At 45.9% G+C, this 27,723-nt stretch overlaps 1 protein-coding gene across 1 annotated transcript in view; it reads right to left on the reverse strand.

Moving 5' to 3' along the window:
• Nucleotides 1-27,723, reverse strand: part of GLIS3 (GLIS family zinc finger 3) — a 438,239-nt gene that overhangs the window by 289,053 nt on the left and 121,463 nt on the right. The window contains 1 exon segment of the mRNA XM_077759313.1: nucleotides 5,357-5,564. Coding sequence (XP_077615439.1) covers nucleotides 5,357-5,564 — 208 coding nt within the window.

The following is a 27,723-nucleotide window of genomic DNA, read 5'->3' on the forward strand; positions in this document are numbered from 1 at the left end:
GGTGGCGGGGGGGCCGGGGGGGGGAGAAACAGAAAAAGAGAATCCTCAAAGTCAAATGGTCATCCAGGGGACCCAATACTAGTTTCACAGATGATAAGGAATTCTAAAGATTTCTTTAAGAGATAGCAACTCACTCAATTAGCACTCAGGGACAACATCAAATCAACCCAGGAAATGAAAATATACAAAAGACAGCTACGTTATACAAGGGAATGACAGCCTGAAAAATCAAGTCGTATTTGGAACTATGCACTTGGGCCGTGCAGGGTTTAATGATGCTTGCTCGTCTGGGGTTTTCCACGAGTTCCTGTACTTAATTAGAGCAGCCTCGGACCGAAAGCAGATCTTACACAGGCAGGAGTCTGAGTCTGCAGCAGTCTCTCTCTTGTCCTTCTTATCCTTTACAGAACATGCCCCACAGGTCAGTCTTTACCTGCATCTCAAAATTGCTTGTAACGTAGTCTGGCCACTTGAAAATTCATTTCACTTTACTGGGACATCGCTTCCTTAAAAATCGTTGAAAGGAAATTTCCATCTCTTGGACGTAAATTCGTCACAAAGAGGCTAGCTATCACTCACTGCATTTCCCGACGCAGACGTGTATCTGTCAGGAAAACCTGGCTCATTCCTATGGAACTGCACTGGCTTTCTACAGAGATCTTTCTTCTGACAATTAAAAAAAAAAAAGAATTAACCAAAACAAGATACTAAACAGGGTGTCCGTCTTCCCAGAACGAACCCGTTTACTACTTCCAGCTGCGGCACCACAACCTATAGCAGAGGAGCTGAGGGAAAGGAGAAGCATTCTCATCCCATCTGTTCCTCTAGCTCCTTCTCACTAAACAGAAGCCAGGAACACTGTTTCCTAGAAGCGTGAGATATCGGCAAGAAAACATCTCGACTCTCAAATGCACAGTATAAGGTGATAGATAACACCGTTATCAATGTGATGTTTCCATCAGGTGAAGTAATGTTTACCAATGACAAACACAGCAGGAATTTACGTCCAGTTGCCCTTGACACAGATTTTTTTTTCACCATCCCCATTCTTATATTCGGGCTGAAGTCCTTTTGCAAACCCCTAAGTGCTTTCTGAATCATCTAGGTTTTTTTTANTCCTGGTGATTGGATGTCAAAGGCCTTTTGGTTCCTTTCCCGGAGAGATTCAGGGATTTCTGAGCCAAGCCCAATCAGGAGTCGTGTCATATATGAGGCAAAGACAACTGACTTTGCTTTACACCCTGAGGTTGAGAAGCTTTAAGGAACAGTCTCAAATGGCACATTTGCCTGGTCACTGTCATACACAGCATTTTTAAGCAGTGAATATTGGGCAGAAAGCCTTTGACTCACCTGCATATACTTTCCATGTGAAATTATGTTATTTAGTTTGAGGGCAGCCTGCAGTGAGATATGTTCATTTACTCCATTGTCAAGAGCTATTTTCTTACTTTTCCCAAATGACACCTAATTACGGCATGATTTAAATCTGACCGTAACCCGATGCCGACACGTCCCTTAACTCGGTGGACATCTCAGTTTCCCAAGAAAGTTACCATAAACTTTGCAGAAAGCAAATTCTATATTCTATTCACTATGGCAATAATATGAACAGAGAACTCGCTCTTCTATCTCAAACACCTACTACGAACAGAACTTCCAACAAATGAGCTTTGCCTGCCACCAATCTGCCTCGTGTGCAATTAGCCAGCTCTTTCCATCATTCAAAGTTCTAATCCATGAAACTTCTCCCAAACACACCAGTTCTCAGAAGAGACCTCTTTCTGAAAGAAGTTGTATACTGTCTGTACTGTGCCTTAAATGTAGGGCCCCCCCCTGCCCCGTAGACATCTGTGGGTGTTATCTTTCTCAGTCAGATCCAAAGCCCTTCCACAGAAGGGATCATTTTTATTTCCCTGGTACTCACCAGAGTATGAGATATGTAATGAGCTTTTTTTATATTTTTAAAATTTTATTTAAAAAATTTTTGATGTTTATTTTTGAGAGAGACAGAGAGAGAGAGAGCAGGGGAGGAGTAGAGAGAGACAGATACACAGAATCCAAAGAAGGCTCCAGGCTCTGAGCTGTCAGCACACAGCCAGATGCGGGGCTTGAACTCACAGACCACGAGATCATGACCTGAGCCAAAGTCAGACGCTTAACCGACTGAGCCACCCAGGTGCCCCTATAGTAACTTTTCAAAACACTGTTGATTAAGAAGGTGAATAATCAATATGATGATATAAGTAACCATCATTTATAGCTTACAAAGCATTTTCCCTGCACATAATCACATGTGATACAGCCTGTGAGGTGAGTAAACTGGATTTTTAAAATAACCTCTATCTTACAGGGAATAAAACTGAGGTTCTGTGAAATTCCTCCCACTGATACCCAACAAACAAACATAAACAGCAATTCCTTATAGAAGTACAAATGAAGTAGCCTTGGATAGGCAGTCACCTAGCCAGATCACATATGTCCCTCTTTTCTCCACGTCATACCCCAAGTGTGGTCGAGAATGTTCTGCCTAACAGACCTGGTTTAACAGGCTTAAAGGCATACAAGCCAGGATTAGAACCCACGCTTTCTGTTCTCCTTCTGCAACAAAGTGCTAAATGACCGTGAAAAGTTCCCAAGGACTCTCTCTCACAGCCTCTGCTGCTGGGCACACCTGGCCCACGGGGAAGAAACCGACAAAGAGCTGTGGTTCTATCACCAAACAAGACAATCTCCATTTCCATATGTTCATCTGCTCCTAAGGATATTACTGCTGGTGACTGGTTAATTTGGAGCTCTAGAGGAAAGAGATACAGCTCAAACAACATCAAACCAATATGAGAAACTCCACCAGTGAAACAGGTTAGGGTGGCTGGTGAGGCAAGAGCTTAGTAACCCTCATGGCACCATAAGGGGCGTGATGGCCCAGTTGGATAGCTTGGTTCAATGCCAAGTTCAAAAGAAACACTAACTTACAGATCACAGTGACTTCTTCAAAGTGATCCTCAAGAGAATATATATTATGTATGTCATGGTAAAGACTAGTCCTAGTCTAGCTCTAAGTTCTCGTCTGTGTGCATGGACAAATCCCCCAGAAGAATTAGCACTGCATCTGAAGACAGTACTCAGTAAGTACTAGAACTTACCGAGAGCCCAGAGTACATCCTCAATCCCCTTGGCCTCCTCTGAGCTTTGTGGACATATTCCAACCCAAAAGGAAACCCTAAGAAACTCCACCACCAGAAATCACCTCCAAGTATCTCCAGTTTATGGGACAAAAAAAAAAAAATGTGGTGCCTTTTGACACCTAGAATAACATTATTAGATTGACAGCTGCACTCTGCAACTGACAAGCTAAGTGATATGAGGCAAAGCATTTAGACTTTGTGTGTCTTGGGTCCATCATCTATAAAACAGATGTAATACTTGCAGATGGTTTATGAATATTCAATCAGAAAATGTAGAATGGCAATGTATGTGAGTGCGCTAGGAAAGCTAAACACGTACAAAACCCACACGAGCCATGCCCAGTGTCAAAGTGGCCCCCCTTTGCTACGCCGGGATAATGGAGCCACTGTGGAAGCTGTCCTTCAGCACTTGTCACTTCAGAGTAAATACACACAACGGGCTTTGCATTACAGAGTTCGGGCAGTGCCTAGACCAAGAATGGCTTCTGGCTCTTCAAGAAGGTAAGGTATAGTCTGCACTCCTCAGGAAGCAGGGCCAGTCAGAAATGGCTGGGAAGCTGACAAAGGCAAATCTCCAACATCAGGGCAAGTTGCAGCAAAATGCCTTCAAGTTGAATGGTCGCCTCCTACCCTTTCTCTCCTCTGACGGAACACACAAACCAATTTAAGGATCACAAATAAATGCGACCTTCCCAAATTGCTAAAGGTAATCTCCATACTTTGGAGTTTTATGCTAAGGAATCAAATATGCCAGAAAACACTGAAATAATGACCCATGAAAGGGGCTGCATGAGGTGCGTGGCTGAAGCAGCCCGTGCCCTGCCGACCGTCACTTTCTCCATTAATTATGACTCTCTGCCTTCAAGGCATGGGCTGGACTTGCTACAGACAGGAAGCTGAAGGCTTCCCAGTGACACCTATCCCGCGAGTACAGTTAATTTTACATGCAGTACTCGGCAAGTATGAGGGGTCCCTCGAGGCATAATCATCAATGGGAAAATGACAGCAGCGCTCCCCATCACAAAAATCCTCAGGTGAAAAACAAGTTTCCATCTCATGAAAAAACTGGCATGAGATCAAGGACCCGGGAACTATGATTTCCGAGGCTCCAGTAGTGGCTGGGAGGACAGTGCAGACAGGCGAGAGGGAGAAGACATGGGGGCGGGGAGGACAGGGAGAAGGAAGGGGCCCCGCGACTGTGACACACGTCAGCAAGATTCCATCCCCCGGGAAGAGGACCGGAGGTCTGAGAGTCCAGTTCCTTCGCAAAGTCACAGTCCCAGCAGAGCCAGGATTTAAGAGGCAAAAACTCAGATCGTGTGTCTCTGAGAAGGGCTCCTTACAGAAGAGGGAATCAATCATTTCAAACGCAGAAATGGACTTTCTACGTTGCATGGATTTTGGTTTTAGGTCCCTTATCACATCAGCCTTGAGAGACACAAAATTTGTCCGAAGGGGTAATTTCCCTTTCGTATTCAAGTCTCCCCCATGGAGACTGATGCACAGCCTCTACTGGACCCACGTATCCCGGCACCTGATGAGACACTGTGGTGAAAGGCTGTGTGTAATTCGTCCATGAAAGTGTGTCTTCCCAGGCACATCATAAAGTCCTGAAATTATAACTATTATCTTTACTTTTTCTACCATCTCCCTAAACTTCAACTGTTGTACTATGCAGATGATAGGTATTTAATAGATATTTGGGTGGATACGTGGATGGATGGACGGACAAAACAGGGGATAAAGCAGCCTGGGGACACTGCAGCATAAACAGTGAAAAATGAACAGGTCAGAGAGATGTATGTGGCACATCTTGATTCTCCAGCCACGAGAGGACCCAGCCTCACCCAGAGTTGCCGGCTTTACTCATGAAGGCCCCCAAGCCTCAAACTGGGCATTCATTTCACTCACACTATGAGACAGCAGGGATTAAACCATTCTTCCCAATTAAAAGGATATTATGACACATGCTTAGTTTTTATACACATTCCCCTACAAAGATCAAATCCAAAGGGTTGCTTGAGTATGTGTGTGTGTGTGTGTGTGTGTGTGTGTGTGTGGTAGTGTGTGTGTGTGTGTGCGTGTGCACGTGTGTTCAGGAAGGGAAGGGAAAACGCTCATGGGGTGTGATTATACCATAAGAAGGGAGAGAAAAAAAAGTAACTTGAGACCTGGTATCAGAAGGAGGTATATTCAGGTTGGCAGCATTCATTGCCCTCTGTAAGCTAGGACTGATGTGGTTGCGTGCTGTAGAGACCTGGCTTGCTGGAGGTGAACTGGGTCCCAGTCGCTGAACCATCATGGCACTGCTGGTGACCACTAGATTGTTGCAGCTGCCTTTTCCAATGGACTTGCACTGAGGCCCAAAGCCAAGAGCCCCTAAAAACAAACGAATCAGGTTAGCTTTCATGTCCCTTACATCAGAAATCAGTCAATACACACACGTGCACACTTACATTGGGACTCCTGTTTAAAACAGTCCTTGGATCATCCTTTTGTTCATTTTTCAGATTAGTGATACCAAAAGCATTCTGTATTTCTAATTAAGAAGCCACTGCTACGATAAAAACTCTACAATAAAAATCACCACTGATACAAACATGGGCTTACATGTTGCTCCTTCTATGTAGAAGTACCCTTACTCAGAGTCATATTCTATCATGTCCTTACCTAAACAGTTGGGGTGGTAAGTAGATGAGAATACTTATATCTAGAAGTTTCTCCTAGAATAGCCAATGTTTTAGATCACCCATTGAGGAAAGTTGACACTACTGAACAAAACATATTTAACTGGTTTACTTCCTTTCAGTTCTGGCCTTCTAAAACATCTCTTTGAAGGGATATAGTCTGGCTGTGTCTTTCCAATTCTTATTTCTCTTCTTCATCCCAATGCATTGCCATTGGACATATATCCAATTTAAAAAAGTATCAGGACAGAAGAGTCGTAAACAAAACACTGATTCTAAAAACAGAATGCTAACCAAATCCAACACAGAGTTCTCATTTCATTAGTAACAATCTTCAAATGCAGCAAAATTTGGGACATACCCCAAGGAGAGAGGGAAAAAAAAAATGAAGCCCACAAAAATGTGTGTCATGATGGAAAAGTGAGAAGCACAGAGGAGAAAGTCAAACACCACCATGACTCATTTGTAAAAATAATAATAATAATCGTGGTTGGATCATTCTAGACATTCTTTTCACATGGATGTACTTTTTCGAACATTTTTTTGCAAACTACCTGGTCAAGTCTCAGTGACTGTACACTTTGTTCCCATTTCAAACAAAAATAAATATGATGTCAGATTTAAACAAATCAGACTCTAAAACTTTTCTCACCAAATTCCCTGTATTTCTCGTTGATCTATTTGGGATCAAAGTAAGTAGAAAATCATTATGGTAACTTTCCTTAGCCTAAGGGACATCATTTCCTATTTCATTTTCCAGAAATTAAGTCAACAGCCAAAAAATGACTTTGTCATCTTTTGTAACATTCTCTTCTAAGAGCCCACAAAACTAAAGGATAAACAAGACCTCGGGGCAACAACCATACTCTCATCAATGAAACCGCATCTCAAAAATGCTCACAGAATCACAGTGTTTTTAGCTGGCAGGAGTCTGTTTTTAGTCCAGCCCTCTGGGAAATCCCAGTGGTAATTCGCTTGCTCAAAGGCCACACAGGGATTTCATGACCGAGCAGAAATGGATTCCAGTATGGTGTATTTTCATGGCACCTGTGAGCTTAAGTTTTGGTACTGGATGCTTAGTTTTCTCCTCGGATATCTGCCAAGACCATTAGTGCCAACAGAAATTTCTGTGATTTTTTTTTTCAGACACATAAACCAGACCCTTTCTCTCTACCTCATCCACTGCTGCTTATACCTGATATATCTTCTTGTGCCTTGAGAGACCAATCATAGGTAGTCTCTCTACTTTCGCAACTTGTAGAACACTGTGCCCTCAGGTCCCCATCTTGACACCAAAAGTAGCGGATATATTTTCATGCAATGATCATAAACTTAGTATCTTTATAATTTCCAACAGGCTATGTGCCATTTGCTTTTCAAACTCTCTTTTTACCTTGGAAAGAGGCAATGGGATGGTTCGTGGCCTAGCCCAGTGCGTTAAGACACTTGAAATGTCTCCCCAGGTTCCATCACTATGAGCCACTGTTACTAAAAGCAACATCAGATGTCAGGTATTCGGTCAAATTCAATGTCATACAGTGTCTGATTCCTTCTCAATAAAAAGGTACTAATACCTACCTTTAAAACAGAGACATATTAACAGGTGGAACAGCACAACCAAGAAATACTACCTGAAGACAAAGGATATTGATATGTTCTTTCATCAAAGCCAAGACGCCATATATTTTAAGGCATAGTATTCTTCTATAGGAGGTAAGAACACACTGCCAGAGAAACTACTGCATGGTATCGAGATTTCAGAGATATTCAGATGTGGAAATATGTACACCTTAGAACCAATGAATATGACTATGATCGCTGAAAAACTTTCATTTCACCCTTGTCTTGTTCACGCTCCCCTCTCTGCCTGGCACACCCTTCCGCTAACTCATCTACCTAGGGAGCGCCTCTCCATCTTCACCGCCTCAACTCAAAGGTAACCTCCTCTCTCCCTCTGACTCCCCCACTGTCCACTGGGCAGATGCGACCAATTCTTCTTTTCCTTCCCCCGCCACCTCTCATAACACACCTGCCTCAGCACCTTTCGGGAACTGTAATGTTTACATGCCTGTCACCTCCTCCTCTTTTATATCTCATGGCTTTTTAAAGACAAAGACCTTGTGTGAGGCAGTTCTGCTTCCGCGACACCTAGTGAAGGGCCTGGACAACAGTAGTTGTCCATACCGAAGTCTGTCACCGAAGTTAAGAAGGAAGGAAGGAATGTGGATACGGGGAACAGGGTAGTGGTTCTGGGGCAGGGGCAGTGAAGGGGACGTACAGTTCCAGCGATAAAATAAGTAGGTCACGGGCATGTCATGTACAACATGGTGACTACAGTTAAGAACACTGCAGTGCATATTTGAAAGCTATTAAGGGGTAAGTCTTAAAGGCCCTCATCACAAGGAAAAAATCAAAAGAAAAAGAACGTGTGTAACTACGTGCGGATGGTAACTGGACTTCCTAAGGGGATCATTTCACGGTGTGTGTAAATACTGAATCACTGTGAGGCACACCTGAAACTAATATAGTGTTATATGTCAATTACACCTCAATGAATAAAAATTTTGATGAATGAATGAAAATAAAAGACAGTTGCACATGAATATTAAATACTCACACATTATTTCCACTGAAACCCTCCTGGTTTTCAAAAACAAACTCCAACTAAGTCAATCCCTTTGATGCTTCTCCACAGTACTGCCAACTAGATCTGAGTCGAAGATGAAGCCAGTGGGAATCAGGATTATAATTAAGTGAACAGAATTCTACACCGGTCAAGGCTGCCTTTGTGATGCTCTACCCTGGCCTCACACGTTCAGACCATCTGCCCACTCTGTAATACCTCCCTTTCCCAGTGTCCCAGTGACCCCATCATTGTTACTACACCACCTTCTTCTCCCAAGTTCACTGGGCACCTTGGACCTCATCTAACCACAGAGGAATGACAGCTTCTGAAAGCATGAGGGTGAACAGCAAGTGTATCGGAAACAGGTCATGTTTGTGGCACAGCTGTGAGAATGTTCTGGAAACACTCTCACGTGTGGAGGCAAGTAATACTTGGACCAAGACCCACAGCGCTCAATGCAACCATCCAACTCTAATGTTGTTCTCAGGGTGCCCAATGGAATGACCATCCCCAGACTGCTCAGAACCACATTGTGCCCTGGGGTGGGCTCTGCAGCCAGCCAGACTTGGGATCATCCTTCTCCACCCCCGCTGGTCATGTGACTCGGGCCATGGCTATAGCATTTGTGTGCCTTATCCCTATGTCTTCTCATCTGTACAACAGGAATAAAAACAGCACTACCTCACAGGGTTGCAGTGCATCTAGCACCGATGACGCACATTTTCCAGCACGTAGTAGGGAGTCAGTGAACGTCACCTGCCACTGTCACTACTGCTATTATTGTTCATGTCTCACACTGCTCTTTTTGTTCCATTCTCTTTCTTGGAGAAGAAAGTGCTTCCTTCTAATTCCTTGAGTGAAACAAGATAGTTAATGACGCTATTTAATTCTCTACCCACTTCCAATATTCTCTCTGCTTTGAGGCTGGAGCCAACTTTTTAAAAACCAGGTGTCACTGCAGATAGAAGAGAAGTTTGCAACTGGCCAAGTTTGAATGTTCCTTGGCTTGTCACTCCCTGAAAACAAACCACACAACTTTCTGTCTCCCAGATGTGCCAACTCCTTGTGTGCTGGTTTTCGTTTTTGAAATACTGCTTATTTTTAGAGACTGCATGATGTTTCTTAAAAAATGTGTTTACTGCTCAAGGAAGGATCCGAGTAGATGGCATTCTGAATACTGCATGCGTTCTAGCCAAAATCACTGCGTGCTGCTGGGGAGTGCAGAAGTACTGCATTTTTGAGTCTCGGAACTGAGAAGTCATCTGCGCAGGGCCATGTTTTTAATTAACATCTTTGTTAGTTGAAGGGTTCTCTTGAAGTCCAACAGCTGATTGTGTCGCAATTACCCCTGCTGAGGCTACATCCCTCAGAACGATTTAGGTTTACTCACTGGGTCCTCTAGAAATGACTGAGCTATGGAGGGGGATGGAAACAGCACATATGTGGGAGGGTCTTAGGGAGAGGTACCCACGGTGGTTTTGGTTGTTACTGTTCCTTTGACTGACGCTTACTGACTGCCTAAGCCAGGGAGCCCTTGGAGACTGATGGACAGAGGGTTGGCCTCCATGAAGCCCTCATTCTGGCTACAGAGACGAATACCCAACCAACTATCCCTTATGGAAGAGGTGATCCCTGCTTCTAGGCTGGATCATATGAAATGGCTCTCTTTATAGGTCAAACACTATCAAATGTAGACAATTTCTATATGGTTCAACCTAACGTAAATGCAGGGTGTTGGGGTGTTATGGAAACAGAAATAGTAATAGACATCAGGATCTGAGTCTTGCCTCCCCAACCCAGTGGCTGTGTGACACGGGGCAAGTATCTAATGTCTCTGGGCTTCAATGTCCTATTCCCTAAAATGGGGGCAGTAAAGGGGTAAGTATGTATTACTATGTGCCTTCCCATCTCTAGGGATCAGGGTTTCCTTCCCAGCCTTTCACTTTACAACATTTCAAAATCATAGAAAAGTTGCAAGAAGAGTACAATAAACTGTTTTGTCTACTGATAAACTGTATTCACTGCTTTATCCACCCAGCTCTCTATATAAACTGTTATTAATTTGGTGAGCCATTTAAAAACAAGTTATAGATTTTGTCCTTCACCCCTAAATACACAAAACCATAGCATAATCATCAAATTCAAGACAGTTGGCAATGACATAATATTACCATGAAATTTATCATTTATATTCAAATATAACCAATTATCCCAATAATACCCTTCAGAGCAACTGTTTTCCAATCCAGGATCATGCATTTCAAGGAAAGGTTTTGAAACTCATGCTGAGGTAGGTTAGTAAATCACTGCATATCAGGGCCCTGAAGGCAGACAAAAAAAGTGGAAAAATGGAGGAAAACAACAACAACATGTGCCAATTAATAGCACGAAGCACAACAGTTAGTATGGTGAGCACCCCAGCTCCACCATGGACTGCCTGTGTGACCTTAGACAACTTATTTAACCTCTCTGTGCCTCACTGTCCTGATCTCTAAAATGGGACTAATACGAGTACACACCTCACTGAGTTGTTTTGAGGATTAAAATATCTACAACAGGTCATATATTTAGGGCTTGGCACTTCATAAGTATACTGTATTTATTAAAGAACTTGTCTCTCGTACCTTTCTGATATCGTTTTTAGCACCTCTCCTCTCGGGAGAGACAAAGACCACAGGCTGGCACCCCCCTTTCCAACACAGTAGGCTCCTCCTGCTGTGGATGGGCCCAGACTTCTTTCATTCACACTCCTCCTGAAAACTGGAAATAAGAAATGCCTGCATAGAAAGCATACTTCACTTGCCATGCAGTATAGTGACAATGTAGAGCTTATATGTGACACGTAGTGCATGAGCCCTAATACAACGAGGCGTGGGTAAAGGGCGACCACCACCAAATGATGAGAATCAGAACCACATAACTGGCTTTCTACTCAGGGGCAATGCATCTGAAGCTAGCAAATGTTACGAATTGTCAAAACTGCACAAAACCCTATGGGACGCAAGGAATACTGGACGTAGAGTCCCGCCTCCACGGAGCTTTCCATCTGTCCAGACAAGACGGTCTCACCTGGGAACAATCAGATAATGAGACTGGACCGGGTAGGATTAAGTAGGAAGCTGAATTTCAGAGACAGGAGGTTCAGAGGAGGGAGAGCTCTTTGTGTGTCAGACAATTCATCGAAGAAGAGTAATTTTAACCACGAAGGCATTTCCCAAAGGTCTTCAGGAAAGCCCAAGGGTATTCAATGGTAACAAATACAGCAAGGTCATGGAGAGATCCACAGTCAAATAGCTTTGGAAAACCCTCATATGACGAAGTTAAACGTATCTATTACAGACCCTTTACTTTTACAGCTTTTAAAAATGCACATGAACATAGTAAAACTCCCAGAGGAGCAAATAATAGGAAGGGCGAGCCCACAGATGAGGGGTCACTCAAGCGTAGTCATGGAAACAGCAGGAGCGGGCACGGCAGGCACTGGGCTGAATGGAAGGAGGCAGGGCTGCCTGTAGGAGGAGGCTTTGTCTGAGCAGGACAACGTGAGGAGACGGACTCGGGACTGCTCTGTCACCGGCAGAAACTGCTCGAACAACTGGCCAGTACGTATTCACCAACGGCTCCAAACCCAGCTGCATATCATGGTTCCTGGGGAAGCTCTTCAAAATCGCAGATTCACAGGCTCCCCCTCCAACCAAGGAGGCCAGAAGATACTGGTGCAATCGGCCAGCCGACAGGCACCTGGACCCGGTGCCGTGGTGGTGGCGCGCCCCCTGGAAGCCTGGTCTGCCCGAGAGTCATGGAGGGGCGGGGGGGCTCAGGGACAAAGCTGGAGGCACCCATGAGCCAGAAGCCGCCCACACGCTGGTCAACGACGGAAGTAAGAAGGCGCCGCTCATGGAAGCAAGAGTAAGGAGGAGGCTTTCAGAATTGGTTGACAAAGATTCAGGAGATGGAGTTTAAAAAGGAGGTGGGAACCACCTAAAGACTATTTTGGGGAGCTCCGCTCCCGACTGAGGTACTTCATCCCACCCAACGAACAGGCCAAACCTGCATCCAGATTAACAAGGATTCCCACGAGGGCATGCGTTTCTCCACCACCCCACCCTCAGGCGGGCAGCTGGTATCTACCCAGCTTACCCCACAAAGAATATAACTTTCACACCAACACTCTTTGTCAGCATTCAGGAATGTCGGCCCCCAACTACGGAATCACTAGCATTACTCACTGCATTTGATCCCTGCATTAAATGGGATCGTATTTATACCCCGAGAGATTAAAAACTATCATATTCCTTTCTGCACCACTCAGTGGCCTGGATTCCTAGACAAAGCCTTGGTCTTGCTCCCCACCCCCAGGCACTCCTGATAAGACGTTATGAATACACAGCTCCGAACCACCTCATAAAGATGTAAAGATACGTTAAACAACATTCCCCAAGTTTATATTCTAAAGTCCCATCAGTCAGCTATTGTACATCAATTATCAACTAATTAGTACAGAGTGCTTATGCTGACCCTCTGTTCTCCCTTGTAATGATTTGCCAAGTTAACTGAAAGCTGCTATGCTTCGCAGAGACTCTGACTTTAGCAAGAGTGTTAAATAAAGTTCACCAACAATTAGCCTAGAAAACCAAAGAGGAAATGTAAGCACATTTTACTGCTTTTCCCTCGACAAATTTTCTCACAACCCCATGGGAAGAAAGGAGATATATTTGTTAAATAAGCAAATGATTACTCTGAAAGATAGAAATACCCGCGCAGGCACAGTTTGGGAATGTACTGCGCAGGGATCAGGTGTTTATTTCCCGCGTCCCCAAGCCGCGCTACAGCCCATACTCCAGGGAGGGCGGGTCCGCAGAGGAGCGAGACGGTTCTTGCCTACGATCTAATGTAACGGGCTTTGACCATGGGAGTAATCTGTGAAAATAAAGAGTTCAAGATGAAACAATTATACTGACTCTATGAAGAGAGGACTTCCATAAACAGTGAAAGCCTGGGGGCAAAGCAGGGAGGGTGCAGACTTTAACGGGAGGAATCTGCCTCTGTGTTCCCGGGCAGGTCGCATTTATTAAGCGCTATCTGTGGGCTTGAGGCCGTGCCGCACGAATGGAGTCCTAGTGTGGGTTTACCCCTCACAGAGCATCTGACCAGCTGGAGAGAGTTGTAACCAATGCGTGAAATAATTAGGAAACATGCCATCTTAAACTGGTTGCCATCATGCTGAGTGCATAAAGGGTCCAAACAAGAAACACATCTGCATAAACTGGAGGGGGCATGGTGGAGGGGGTTAGGCTTGGTCTCAGCCTCCTGATGCTGGAGGGGAGAGGGTAGCACAAAGAGCAGGGCGGGCCACATGGAAGAGGGAAAGTGGTGTGGAAGCAGCATGGCCAAGCAGCAAAGAACAGAAATGCCAAGGCCAGCTGTGTGACATTGGGCAAGCTCCTTAAACTCTCTGTGCCTCTGTTTCCTAATCTGGAAAATGAGGATGGTACATGTACCTGCCTTCATAAGGCTGTCCGGAGAACTAATAAGTCAATGTGTGCAAAACACTTAAAATAGTGCCCAGCACACAGGAAGAACTCTATAAGCCGCAGGAATTCACATTCTTATTAAACTATTATCAGATGATATGGGACCTCCTAGGCCAGCCCCCTGTCCCCCTCAAGAAAGCTGTAGTAAGTATTTGGGCACACCTGTGAGGTGACGAGGGACTATGAGGGGACGGTCACCCTAACTCTTTCTGGCACATATGCGAACAGAGGAAAGACTGAAGACGAGAAGCCAAGCTAGGAAACTGTGGCTAAGATCCCAGGGTGCAGCGATGAGGCCTGGGACAGGTCGGGCAGAAGCAGACACACAGTAACCCCCAATGACCTTAGAAAGAAAATAAACAAACAAAAAAGAACGTTGTTGAAGGGCTTATGAGAAGTACCAGATTACAAAGCCTTCTTCAAAAATCAAGATCACGTTCTCCCTGAGCTGTTTCCATCCCCACCCCCACCCCAAGTCTACCAGTAGCAAAGATGGAATGGGAAATAAAGGTGCCTACTGGTGAGACCCCTCCCTGTCTGGACAAATGGCTGGGACCCCTCTGTCAGAGAGCAGGCACCCCCGCGTGTTTGTTGGATGAATGGATGAAGAACGAGACCTTCAGGGCAACCCATCAGGCAAGGAGAGTTCAAACCACAAATGTAGTTGAGAAGCTCACACTTAAATGTATCATAATATGGAAGAAAGACACCAATCCCTGGTGAACACAACTGTTGTTATGCCCTTGCTTCTCAAGTACCGAACAGCTGTGAATATTACTAGTTTGCCTCCCTTTCTCCACACTCCCTACACACACACACACACACACACACACACACACACACACACACGCACACTCACACACTCAACATGAACGGAGCGTAGTCTAAATCACTCAATATGAATCAATAGAACTTTTCTTTTCTGCATCTAAGAGCTGGTTCAGAGGCAAAAATCCCATTCAGTCCTTCATATTAGAGATAACTTCTTAGTTCTAACAGGCAAGGCTAACACAGTCACCATGAAAAGCTGCCAGGCTTTCTCTGTTTTCCCCTCAAACCGTAATTCCTCAGAACTGTCCAAAGAGAGGCATACTCTACCGCAAATGTTTTCTGTTACAGATGCTACTTGGGCCTGCAAGTCCAGATGGGATGCCCAGAAGCGTCAGGCCAGACCTCGAGAAGAGGCAAATGATTACGGAGATTACACTTTCTTATGTTAAAAATTCAGTCACCCAGTTTCCTACACCCGGGAGTCCCCAGGATTGAGAGACTGCCTCTGGGCTGCGGACTCTGGAATCTGTGCCCCAAAGCCCGGGTATATGGCAAGAAGGGGTGCGGGCTACGATTTATCACTCGTGCCCCTTTGTCCCAGAGGGCTGTTATAAGGGAGGGAAGAGCAGATGCTGTCTGATTCCATCCTCTCCCCTAGTCCTGTGTGGGACCGCAACCCCAGTGAGATACCCAGGTGCTGTGAACGCGACAGGAACAGGGGGGCCTGCCTCAGGGCAGGAAGCCAGGAGAAGGGGACTGTGCCCCAAGTCGAGGAAGGCAGTGGGGGTGGGGCTTGTGGCTGCATGACAAGCCCACAAAGACCAGACTCTGGGTCTGGGACTCCAGCCCCGGCAGTCGTCTGTGCCCAAGCAATGCACAGACCAGCAGACTTCCAGACGCCCTACGGGCTTGGTCAGCGGGCACCTCGGCAACAACCTGTGGGCCACGAACCAGGAAAGCTCTTGGAATGTTCTGCTCTGTGCAAAGGTCCTGGGATCTTGTCTCACCTCGGCCAGAGAGTGGGCACCCCAGGCAACAGAGACTGATTAAAGTTCCTGCTCACTAACAAGACAGGGTCTTAGGGCCTATCTGTTTTGATTTAAAGGAGATCAATTTTAAAAACCCATTTCTTGTACATACATTGGTGAAATAAATTATAAAGCTATCTCTAAAATATTTTCAGCAAGGATGACTGCTTAGACACTAATCTTAGCAAGATCATTCTAACTCTAAATTCTCAGGATGTATTTGCTTCCAAATAAACCCACCCCATCTTAAGTATATAAAGTCACTTAGCACTTAGAGACAGGCAGGTTTCAGAGTCACAGAACTTTGAGAAATCAAATTACATTTTAAGGCTGGAATCAGTGAGAAAACAAATCACACTTCTGCAAAAATTTCACGGGGTATCCCTTCCCTTTCTTCCCTCTAGCCAAACCTACTCTCTTAGGTATTCATCTTGAAATGATGGATAGGTCCAGAAAAAAAATAATAATAAAAGGGGTTTATATTTTTTCTTTGGTCTTCTTCCATCAAGCACACCCAGCTTCCTGTGCTGAACCACCTCAAGGTTCAGAAGAGAGTCTGCTCCCTGTTCTGAATTCTAGGACCAAGGGAACGGGCAACTTCTTGCCTTGCTGTTTCAACACAGTGAGCGCCTTTGTTTGGAAAGATTTCCCCACCACCTTCTTTCAAAAATGTGTCAGTCAGAGCGGTCTGGGGGAGGATGCAAATATATGGCGGCCGGGATCGTTGCTGTTACACCTCAGGTGAGGCGATGGAGGGATGGAGACTGAGAAGTCTTGCTCCATGAATACTAGCTGCTCTGTCCCCCGACACCAGCAGCGCGGGGAATGGTAGTAACACCTCCGTCCAGAGGAGGAAAGAACAGACTCAGAAAGAACTTTGTAATGAAGACATATAATTCAGCTCGACTGATTTGTTTTTTGACACGTAGCCTTGAAAGGAACAATTCTGCCTCAGATTCTTGGCAACTGCAAACCGATTTTCTGATAAGTTTTAACATGCATTTCACTAAATGTGCAGAGAGAGAGTGGGGGAGAGAAAGGCCAGGTACCCAAAGACAGGGAGGCTGTCAGATTTCCCTTTTCTGTGTCATTTTTGTTTAGTCGGTCAAATGAAAATTCAAAACCATATAATTAGATGGTTGTTTATACATGATTAAGCATGAGCTCACTGGACTTCACATGCCAAAAAGTCAGAGATGTGGTTAAGGGCAAGAAGGAACTATTAATAAAAGGAAATAAAGCTGTAATACATTTTTCACTTATGAATAAAAATAAGTCAAAGGTCTCTGGATGGAAAAAGAAAAGAAAAAAATCAACCATGAGTAGGGGCAAGAAACCAGATAATTTTATAAATGGTTAGAATTCATGGGATATAAAACATAAGCCACCGGCACGAAAAAGCTTTTCCTCGTCTCTGATTCTAATCCTATTTTTGTTTCTCGTAAACGTAACTCACAATGAGAACGTAACAGAACTTACCTGTATCACATTTCTTTAGGATTATTCTGGGAAGTATTTAAGCACGGACACGTCATGCGTTCAAAAGAGTTACTTGTTCTCTTCATGACTATCTCCACCAGTAAATCTCCCTGGAGAAACCAAAAGCTGTCCGCTTCCCTGAAATAGGCCAGTGTCCTTCCATTTATCACAAATGCAGAATTTTTCTTCTCCAACTGAAGTGACCCACGGAAAGCAAGGTATGACTGGCCATAAGCTTCACACACAGAAAGGGGGCCCCCAGAGAATCTGTGATCTTAGCTTAGGGCTCTCAAAGGTGGGGAATCAACTGCTCACAGAGATCAAACACCAAGCTTTGGATGAGGTCAGTGGGCATGTCTTTCAGGTGACAGAGAAATGAACTGATCCAGGATCAGCCTACTTATTCCACCTTAGGTAAGGTTTTTGAGCCACGAGTACTACCTCTCCCTACTGCAACAATACACCAATACAGGTCCCCCTGACGCCACCAAGGCAAATGCAAAACCCTGAGATGGTTTGACAATGTGTCCTATTTCCTACAACCCAACGGACTCTTTGGGTCGGCAATGACTGGTGACTTCGCACAGGAATGCTGTGATACACAGTAGACCTGAGTGATGAGAATGAGCAGAGCCCAGAGGAAACCCAACGTACAATCCTCAAGACTGTGACTGAAATGAATCTACTAATATTCAATGACGAAGAAGCATAATCATGGACTTTCACAGCCTCTGAGAGCAATGTCTCCAAGTCACTTCCATTTCCAATCTGTCAGAGGGAACTTCCATCTCAACTTCTCTCTCAGCTCCTCTTCTCCTCTCCTGCACTCTCCCCGCAACCTCACCCACACAATATGAACATCAACAGGCTGTGACCCCCAGACCTATCTTCAATCCTGTGCACACGCACCTGCCTGCTGAAATCTAAATGGAATATACTTCCTTTAAAGCAATGTGGCAAACTACACAGTATAGCAACTCCTTAGAAGTTCATTTCCAAGAAACTAAGACAATCACAGAATACATACCTAAAAAGGCACAGACACGTGAGACAAAGCACAACACTCACAACTAATGTGGCCACGTTAACCGACAGACCCTTAGTATCACCAATGTGTCTTACAAGAAACAGGTACTCTGTTCAAAGACACTTTTTAATTATTGACCTAATTTGGTCAAATAAAGTTCCTAACGTATTCAGTTCTATGAGCTAGAAATTCATGGGTTTTTGTCTATAAAGTTGAAGGAAGAGGGAAAATCTTGCTAAATTAACATACATTGATTATTTGAAATAGCTTAATATCTACCATAGTTCCAGATAAGAAATGTGACGATTTATTTCTAAACAATGTGTGGCATGTAACTCAAAACCGCTTTTCATCAATAATTAATATTAATAATTAACAAGTATGAACAACAAAAATACCTCTTGGAAAGGTTTCAACCCGGCTCTTTCCTCATTCCACAGCCTGCCTACTGCTCCCCTTTACCCTCAGTGCAGGGTTAATAACTAAACTTCCCTCCTCCCTGACATGCAACACTACCCAGCAGCAATCTTCCCAAGAATGTGTGCACACACAAATGCACAAGACTGAAAAGAATAAAAGTCTTATCAAAGTCACCTGGATCTTGCAAACAGATTTCTAAATTAGCATCTGCAGTTACAATCCACTCAACGGTGAATTAGATTTCCCTCCAGTGCAGAAATTCACCCCAGACATCGTCGCTCCTGCTTACAGATGGAATGTCTTATGCCTTTAATCCGGGGATTAGCCTAATAATAAAAATTAAACAGTCCTCTAGATAAACATAGTGGAAGGGGGCNAAAAAAAAAAACCCTGCTCATTTAAACAGAGAACCGGAACCCATGCACCAGGCGTTTACTCGGCAGTCATTCTGAAGAGCAGTCAGTTTGACGTTTTAAAATGACACGGCTGTCCTTTCCACATCTTGATCATTTGCAGAACAGCATCTTCAGAGTCAAACACATCTCCGTCCCAAAGGTGTCTTTACCATCTGTCTCTCAAGCCTTTCCAGCCGCCTGCCCTAGCACATGGCGTTTAAATTCATCAGTGCACTGAAATTCCTCTCCTCCGGCCACTCCTTTCTTCGCCAAACTGAGCACTGTGCAGGTCAGATCCTACGTTCTGAAGTTCAGCGCCATGCTGTACCGTAAGGTGTACACGAGCCCCGATCCCCCTCCATATTCCTCCAACCTCCACTCCATATGTGACCATTACTCCCCCGGAAAGTGGTCGGGGCCCTCAGCAGATCACCTCGTGCTTACATTATTCATGTGCCCAGGCTGTCTGGTCACTGACATTTGGAAGGGCTGGATGTAAGGGTCCCCCCCGCCCATACCACAGGCAGCGTCGGTCTGTGTGAAGGTGCGGGGATAAAGGTGTTTACATCTTGTTCTTGGGCTGGGGCCCTTAGACAGCTGGGCAGTGAGTGTACTTCACATACATTTCCAGGGGGGCCCTGCTTTCTGGCTTCACAATGCACTGGCGGGCACATTCAGGGACGGCTAGCACGTTTAGCAAAGGCTGGGGTGCCCCGAGGAACGCATCTGACAAATGCAGCCTAAGAAACAATGTCCCAGGAGCGCCTGGGTTCTCAGTCCTGGTTAAGCGGCTGGCTGACTTCAGCTCAGGTTATGATCTCACCGTCCCGTCTGTGAGTTCAAGCCCCGTGTGGAGTTCTGTGCTGACAGCTCAGAGCCTGGAGCCTGCCTTGGATTCTGTGTCTCCCTCTCTCTCTGCCCCCCACCCTCCCCAGCATTCTGTCTCTCTCTTTCTCTCAAAAATAAATATTAAAAATTGAAAGAAAGAAAGAGAGAGAGAGAGAGAGAGAGATAGAGAGAAAGAGAGAAAGAGAGAAAGAAAGAGAGAGAGAGAGAAAGAGAGAGAAAGAGAAAGAAAGAAAGAAAGAGAAAGAAAGAAAGAAAGAGAAAGAAAGAAAGAAAGAAAGAAAGAAAGAAAGAAAGAAAGAAAGAAAGAAAGAAAGAAAGAAGGAAAAGGAAGAAAGGAAGGAAGGAAGAAAAGGAACAATGTCTCCCTTCAAGTGGAAACGCCAGTGAAGTCAGCCAGCCCAGGCCGCACAAACAATGCTGGGCAGGCCATTAACTTGCCTGCTTCAGACGGCGGCGATGAGCTCACCCACCTTTCTGGAAGTGCTATTTTAGCTGCTGAGTTTATACAAATAAAACCCATAATTTTCTAATGGCTAAACTAGGAATGTGTTCGAAAATAGCTAATTCGCAGACAACCCTGCAAAAGCCACACGGGGAACTCACGAAGGTGAGCCTGCAGTCTGTTGTTCAAGTTCGCATACATCTTCATAACTGCTACATATGTATCACCTTGAAAATAAGCAACCACAAAAGCAAACGGGTTTTTTTTTTTTTAAGTTAGGTGGTTACTGCTGCATTGTTTTCTCCCTCTCTCTTTTCCTTCTGCAAGAGAAAAAGTTAGTCGTTAACTACACAAAGGAGTTAACATTTAACTTGAACACTGTGAGCACTTTAGCTCTTGATGCCTCTTCTCTTTCTTATTAAAGTGAAAATAGGTTCAGGAAAGCTCTTACTAATTGTCACAGATACCAGATGAGATCTGACTACATCACTTGGCTGGTGGCACTCACAGGAGGCCTCGGGTCGTTCAGCCACACGCCCCTCCCGGCTGCACGGAATTCCTGCCCGCCCCCTTCCACCCCACGTCCCCACACAGGTGACAGGGCCCCATCTCCCCTGAAAATCCTCAGGTAATGTTATTTTTGCGTCTCCTGTGTTACTGATCACTTCTGCCTTGTGCATCAGCTCTACTGCTCCCTCTACACTGCCGGGTCTCCAAGGACAGACAGAAAGACAGAAGACGTGTCTCACGCGCACGTCCCACCCCCACCCCAGAGGGCCAGGCCTCAGCGTCCTGCACAGGGCACAAAGGTAGTGCCCACACCACACGCGGAGCGTTTCGGTGGGGTCTCTCCCCAGAGGTGGGTGGGGGAAGGTGCGTAGGAGAGTGGTGCTTTATGATTTCAAATACGGTGGATGTAGGGGCGCCTGAGTGGCTCAGTCGGTTAAGCATCCAAACTTCAGCCCAGGTCACGATCTCACCATTTGTGAGTTCGAGCCCCATATCTGGCTCTGTGCTGATGGCTCAGAGCCTGGAGCCTGCTTCAGATTCTGTGTCTCCCTCTCTCTCTCTGCCCCTCCCTGCTCATGCGCTCGCTCGCTCGTTCTCTCTCTCTCTCTCTCTCAAAAATAAATAAGAAATTAAAAATAATAATAAAATAAAATAGGATGGATGCTGGAAGACCCAGACTTGGGGTGGCAGAGGTCGGGACATCTCTTTTCTGTCATCCCTGCATTCCTAACCTGTCCCCTGTCACTCCCCACCCGACAGAGGTCACCTTGCTGCACACGTAGCCCGCCGCATGGGGGCTGTGAACTCTCCGACCTGTCACCTTCTCTACGAAGCCTCTATGGAAACAGGAGTCTAACACACTCTGCTCCCCTCCCTCTCCTTGGCCATTCAGAAGCACTGCGATGGAGGTGCACGGGCTACCTGGCTCTCCAGACCTTATTTCCTCTCCAGGAACTGAAAACACTCTTTTTTTTTTTTTTTTTAATATTTTATTTATTTCTAGGGGAGAGAGAGAGAGACAGCATGAGCAGGGGAGGGTCAGAGAGAGAGGGAGTCACAGACTGAAACAGGCTCCAGGCTCGGAGCTGGCAGTCAGCACAGAGCCCGACGCGGGGCTCGAACCCACGAACCGCGAGATCATGACCTAAGCGAAGTCGGACGCTTAACTGACTAAGCCACCCAGGCGCCCCAGAGAACACTCTTACTGCGGCTGCTACTGTTACTACTACTACTACTACTGCTAAGGATAACAGGTATATACGTCAGCACACGGGAGCTAACGTGAACGGAAAGCTCACTCCGTACCAGGGGAGGATGTCGCGCTCTGTGCCCGGGTCAACCCATCCGCCTCACAGAGCAATCCTCACGACTACCGTCCCACTTTGCAGAGGAGGCAAACTGGAGGACCAGAAACACAGAACCTGAGAAAAGTGAGGATTCAAACCCGCTTAGCCCTACCCCAGAAACACACAAGGAGGGCTAAGAGCTCACACATTCTTACCCGCCATCCTCCACACAACTGGGCAAGTCCTAGTCAGTGGGGAGCAGAGGGGACGGTCGGCCACTGACTCTTCTCTCAATGCTAGAACAGCCACCCGAACATCTTCCTTTCCACACACGAGCCAGAGTCAGGAAGGGTACCTTCAACTGTTGCGTGCGGGCCCGTGAACGGGGTCCTGTGCACAAGCATCAGCCAGGGGCGTTCTTCTAACCTCCAGGGTGGCGGCTAAATGTCTACGATACAACCCTCCTCACTTTCAGGAATTTTCGATAGGCCACGTCAACTTCATTTGTTCACTCGTTCATCCGGGGGCTGAACTGTATGGTGAGAGCGGCTAACACGCAGATGGCAAGAGTTACGGCGGACGCCAGTGTCTGATAAAGCGAGGTAAGAGCACACAGCTGTTGGGACACTGAGGAGGAGGTGATGATGACGACGGTGGCGGGATCGAGGAACACGATGTGAAAACACTCGCCTGCACAAATCTTACTACAGGAGGAATTCACTCGTTCTCTATCCATTTAACAGTGTTGTGTGCACATGACTCATCAGGACGTGTACTAAGGATATAAACATGATAGGCATGTGTGTACATGCACACACACGTGCACACACACAGACAAGCAAAAACGACAATTATACCATGTAGCAGGTGCCACAAGAAATACGAGGTGCCCTTAAGGGACAAGGTACTACACAGTCCAACATTTTACAGGGACCCTTTTTACTAGAAATCAACCTATTCCTAGAATAATACAACTTTAAATGGGGTCTTTCAGGGGCGCCTGGGTGGCTTAGTCGGTTGAGCGTCCGACGTTCGCTTGGGTCATGATCTCGCGGTTCGTGGGTTCGAGCCCCGCGTCGGGCTCTGTGCTGACTGCCAGCTCAGAGCCTGGAGCCTGTTTCAGTCTGTGACTCCCTCTCTCTCTGACCCTCCCCTGCTCATGCTGTCTCTCGCTCTCCTAGAAATAAATAAAACATTAAAAAAAATTTAAAAAAAAAATAAATGGGGTCTTTCCTAAAATTCTGTCTCGGCAGGGGCGCCTGGGTGGCTCAGTCGGTTAAGCGTCCGACTTGAATTCAGTTCAGGTCATGACCTTGAGGTTTGTGGGTTCAAGCCCCTCATCGGGCTCTGCGCTGACAGCATGGAGCCTGCTTGGGTTTCTCTTTCTCCATCTTCTCCTCCCCTGTTGGCAGTCTGTTTCTCTCTCTCTTTCTCTCTCTCTCTCTCTCACACACACACACACAAACATAAATAAAACATTTTTAAAATTCAAAATAAATATAAAACTCTACGTCAGTAACACAAGATTTTATCTTTCAAAACTGCACAGACATAAACGCACAGTCTAGTCGGTCATCAACTGTCCCCAGGCATGAACTGCTCTCTGCTTTCACTCTGCAGTAAAGCCAGTCACAGAGGAAGGAGAGACATGTGGATGTATGGGTGAGTGTGGTCAGTGGTACCGGGACGAGGGTGTAGGCCAGAGTCAAGTCACAAGGCCGGGAAGCCAAGTCTAGTCTGTGGCTATGTAACTGTGTGAACTTGACCAAACCACTTGGGCTAAACCTCCCTGTCAAGCCTAGCTTGGTGAAATCATAATAAATTATCTAGCCCCTGGTGGGGCACAAACCCAATACTCAGTAGGTGTTTATTTTCTTTCCTAGCTGCAGATCACAATGAAAACCTTTCATCTCTCATAATCTGAAAGACTAATTTTAAATCAGAATAAATATGAAATCATTCCAAGGACTTCCCTCATGAGAAAAGATGCATCCTTGTGCCCACCATGCTTTGAATTCATAGATTTACACACCGAGAAGGAACAAAAGAAATCATGTTTCCAACCTCCTTTATTATATAGGTGGTAAAATTCAAGTCCAGAGACATAAAGTGACTTTCTCCAGAACACACAGCTAGTTCATGGCAGAACCAGGACAAAATCCCAGCAACCAAGGCCCAACTAATCCCGCTTTCTACCGTATCCTTCTCGTTTTATGGGACTGTCAGTTACAATGATGCTTAATGGTGCCAATGCCTCTGAGGCAGTTAAAAATGTCTTTCACCTTCAAATTAGCATGAAGATGGCAAAAGGTAAGTTCCTCCTACACAATGGGCATTGAATGTGGGACAGGAGCATTCATGAGGGGAGGGGCAGCTGGGGGAGGAAAGGAGTGAGCACGGAAGAAGGGATCAGGAGTGAGGAGGGACACGGAGACCCCCTACTTTTACGATTGTGCCTGAACAGAAGCCCCATTTCAGTCCATAAATCGAATCTGAAAATGCCCCCAGACAGATTTCTCCTTCTCTCAGTCCAGAAGCCTGGAGGATACAAAAGACACCGCTCTCCCAGGTTAGACAAAATCTATGAATTTTCAGGGGGAAAGGGAAGCGAAACTGTTTACCTTCAATAGTTTAAAAGACAGGTTCAGTTGGAGTTTGCTTAAATCTCTTAAACCTTAGGTTTTAGCTGAGCCGCGGGCTTCAAGGGGAACCGGGGCCTGCTTGTTTATCCACCAGATGTAAATCTGCCACAGAACCAGCATTCGGCTGCTCTGGGACAGCAAGCATCCCATTAAGGAAGGGGGGGAGGGGGAATCTAATGCCAACCTATCAAATTTGACAGCGTAATTTTTAAAAAGATTCCCATCTCAAAGGAAGTTTACAAGCAATGAGTGAGGCTGCAAGGCAATGATTACGGCCCGGCATAACAGTAACCGCAGAAGAAGTGTCCAGTTAGTAATCACGCATGGAGGGAGCTCTGTCCCCTTGCGGCCCGACCAGCCCTTGTCTTTGTTCTGGGGGGAAATTCCGCCTTCGGGAGTCCAAAACAATGAAAGAACCCTTCGCTGTGTCAGTGGGTTTGGACAGAGCCCCCGTGGCACAGAAACCTTGGCTGGTCCTGAAGCAGAGGGATCACCTGCTCTGCTGAGCCCCGCTCATGAGGGAGTCCGGGCCGAAGTCCCCGAGGGAGGGACAGCCTCTGGAAGGGGACAGAAGCTGAAGCATCTGGGGTTAGGGTCCTCAGTCGTCCTTGTGCCAAACGCTTACCTAGGCCTCNAAAGACCATCCAAAACTCTATAAAATTCTGTCTCACGAGTATTTATGGGAAAGTTCACACGGGTCTTGTACACCTGGAAAGAGAACTTCGAAGCCTTCCAACCCCGTATCTCACCTACTTAACCGACCGCTGACCCAGTTCTTTCCCCCGTTGCCCTTCGGACCTCTGTTAGCTGCCACTTCAGGAAGGAGAAGCTTTCGCGTAGGGTAGTGTCCTGGGCCCTGGAGGAGGACACGGAGGGGCAGCCAGGACACTGCGGAGAAGGGACGGGGAGGGGACTGGAGGAGAGCATTTCTAAAGTCATTCCCAGTGCACTGCAGTATCCCGAAAGGCCTTAAAATCCAGGGTCAAGTTCTCAATTTTTATGTAAGCTACGAGAATTTTCAATACTCTCATCCAAAGGCCATTTTTGTGTGTGCCTCTTTCATCTCTAGCCTCCTACACTGTGCGACATGAAGCAGGTTAACTACCTTTTCTCGGCTTCTGATTTATCATCACTTATAGGAAGGCAAGGGATTAAGTAACCTCTCCAGTCCCTTCTGGCTCCAACATTTCCTGAGCAACCTTAGAGTTTACTCTCCCCATTTTTTACCAAATTAAATTTCAGGAATTCCATCTACCTATAAAATGAAACAGAATCTGCTAAAAAAATCTCTATATGTGAAAAGAAAATAAGGTGACAAGTCACCGGTAAATAGGGCAAAAGGAACAGATTTCTTTTTTTTTTTTTATGTTTTATTTATTTCTAGGAGAGAGAGAGAGACAGACAGTGTGAGCAGGGGAGGGTCAGAGAGAGAGGGAGTCACAGACCGAAACAGGCTCCAGGCTCTGAGCTGGCAGTCAGCACAGAGCCCGACGCGGGGCTCGAACCCAGGAACCGCGAGACCATGACCCAAGCGAAAGTCGGACGCTTAACCGACTAAGCCACCCAGGCGCCCTAGCAGATTTCTTATGTACTTTCAATTACGCGTTTTAAAGTGTAAAGGAAAAAAATTAGGTTAAAAATACCTAGGAATAGCACATAATATGAAGAAAGTTATTTTTTTCTAAAGACATGAATAAATATAGACACATACATGTTCCTAGGAGAAAAGAACTGAATACAGTGTGTTGACTCTTCCAAACTCTTTCATAATCTTAACGCAGGGTTTCTCAGCTTCTCATTACTAACATTTTGTGCCAGATATTCATGTGTGTTTGCATGTGTGTGTGTGGCAGTACCCTGTGCAGTGTAGGAGGTTGAACAGCATCTCTAGCCTCTACCCACTAGATGCCAGTAGCACCACCCCCCCCCCCNNNNTCCCGGCTGCGGCATCCTAAGTCTGTCCGGACGTTACCAGATAGCCCTGGTGGACACCACCGTGCGGGCTGGGAGCCATGGCTGACTGCAAAGTGCTAATGTGCTCTTCCTTACTCACCATCTTGACGATGGGTTCTAAAGTCCACCCGGAAGAATAAACTCTACTCGCAGTCCAAAAGGCTTTGAGAAAGAAAGTAAATCTGTTACAGAGCTAGGAAGGCAAAGAATGTGGGGCACTGAGGGAAGACCGCAGGCCTGAAGAGAAGCAGAACAGAGCAGAAGATGCCGACCTCAAGTATATGATAATAATCGGCATACGACAGCATGACAGACGAATGGGGGGAAGGAGGTTGTTCAACAAACAGCAGTGGAACAAACTATTCATTGGGGGAGAAAAATCAAAGCTAAATCCTTATCACACTGTGTCTGTTCTGATTATGTATTTACTAGTAACAAACAGTCTCAAGACTCAGGGTCTTGAAAAACACAATTTATTAGGACCTGGTATGATTCAGGGCTAAGGCTGACTGGGCTCAGCCGCGTGCTTCACGCACCACAGCCAGATGTCAGCGAGAGCTGCAGTCATCTGGAGGGTAGAGCGCTTCGACTCCTCACAGGCTGGCTGTCAACGGGGACACCACCGCCACACAGCCACAGCACAGGCCTTGGGCTTCTAACGGCATGGCGGCTGACCTGGAAGAGGCTGCTCTCAGGCCGTTAAGGACCATTCCTGCAGCGGGCACGGGATCACTTCTGCCACATGTTACTGGCCAGAGTAATCTTGGGTTCATCCAAATTCAAACCGGGTAGAGAAAGAAGTCCACTTTGTGAGGACGCAGCAGGGCAAAGGCACACGACCAAAGAACATATGGAATGGGAGAGTCATCAGTGGGAGATGTGATCATAT

This window comes from Crocuta crocuta, unplaced genomic scaffold (genome assembly GCF_008692635.1).
Source record: "Crocuta crocuta isolate KB4526 unplaced genomic scaffold, BGI_CrCroc_1.0 scaffold41, whole genome shotgun sequence".
Classification (NCBI taxonomy): domain Eukaryota; kingdom Metazoa; phylum Chordata; class Mammalia; order Carnivora; family Hyaenidae; genus Crocuta; species Crocuta crocuta.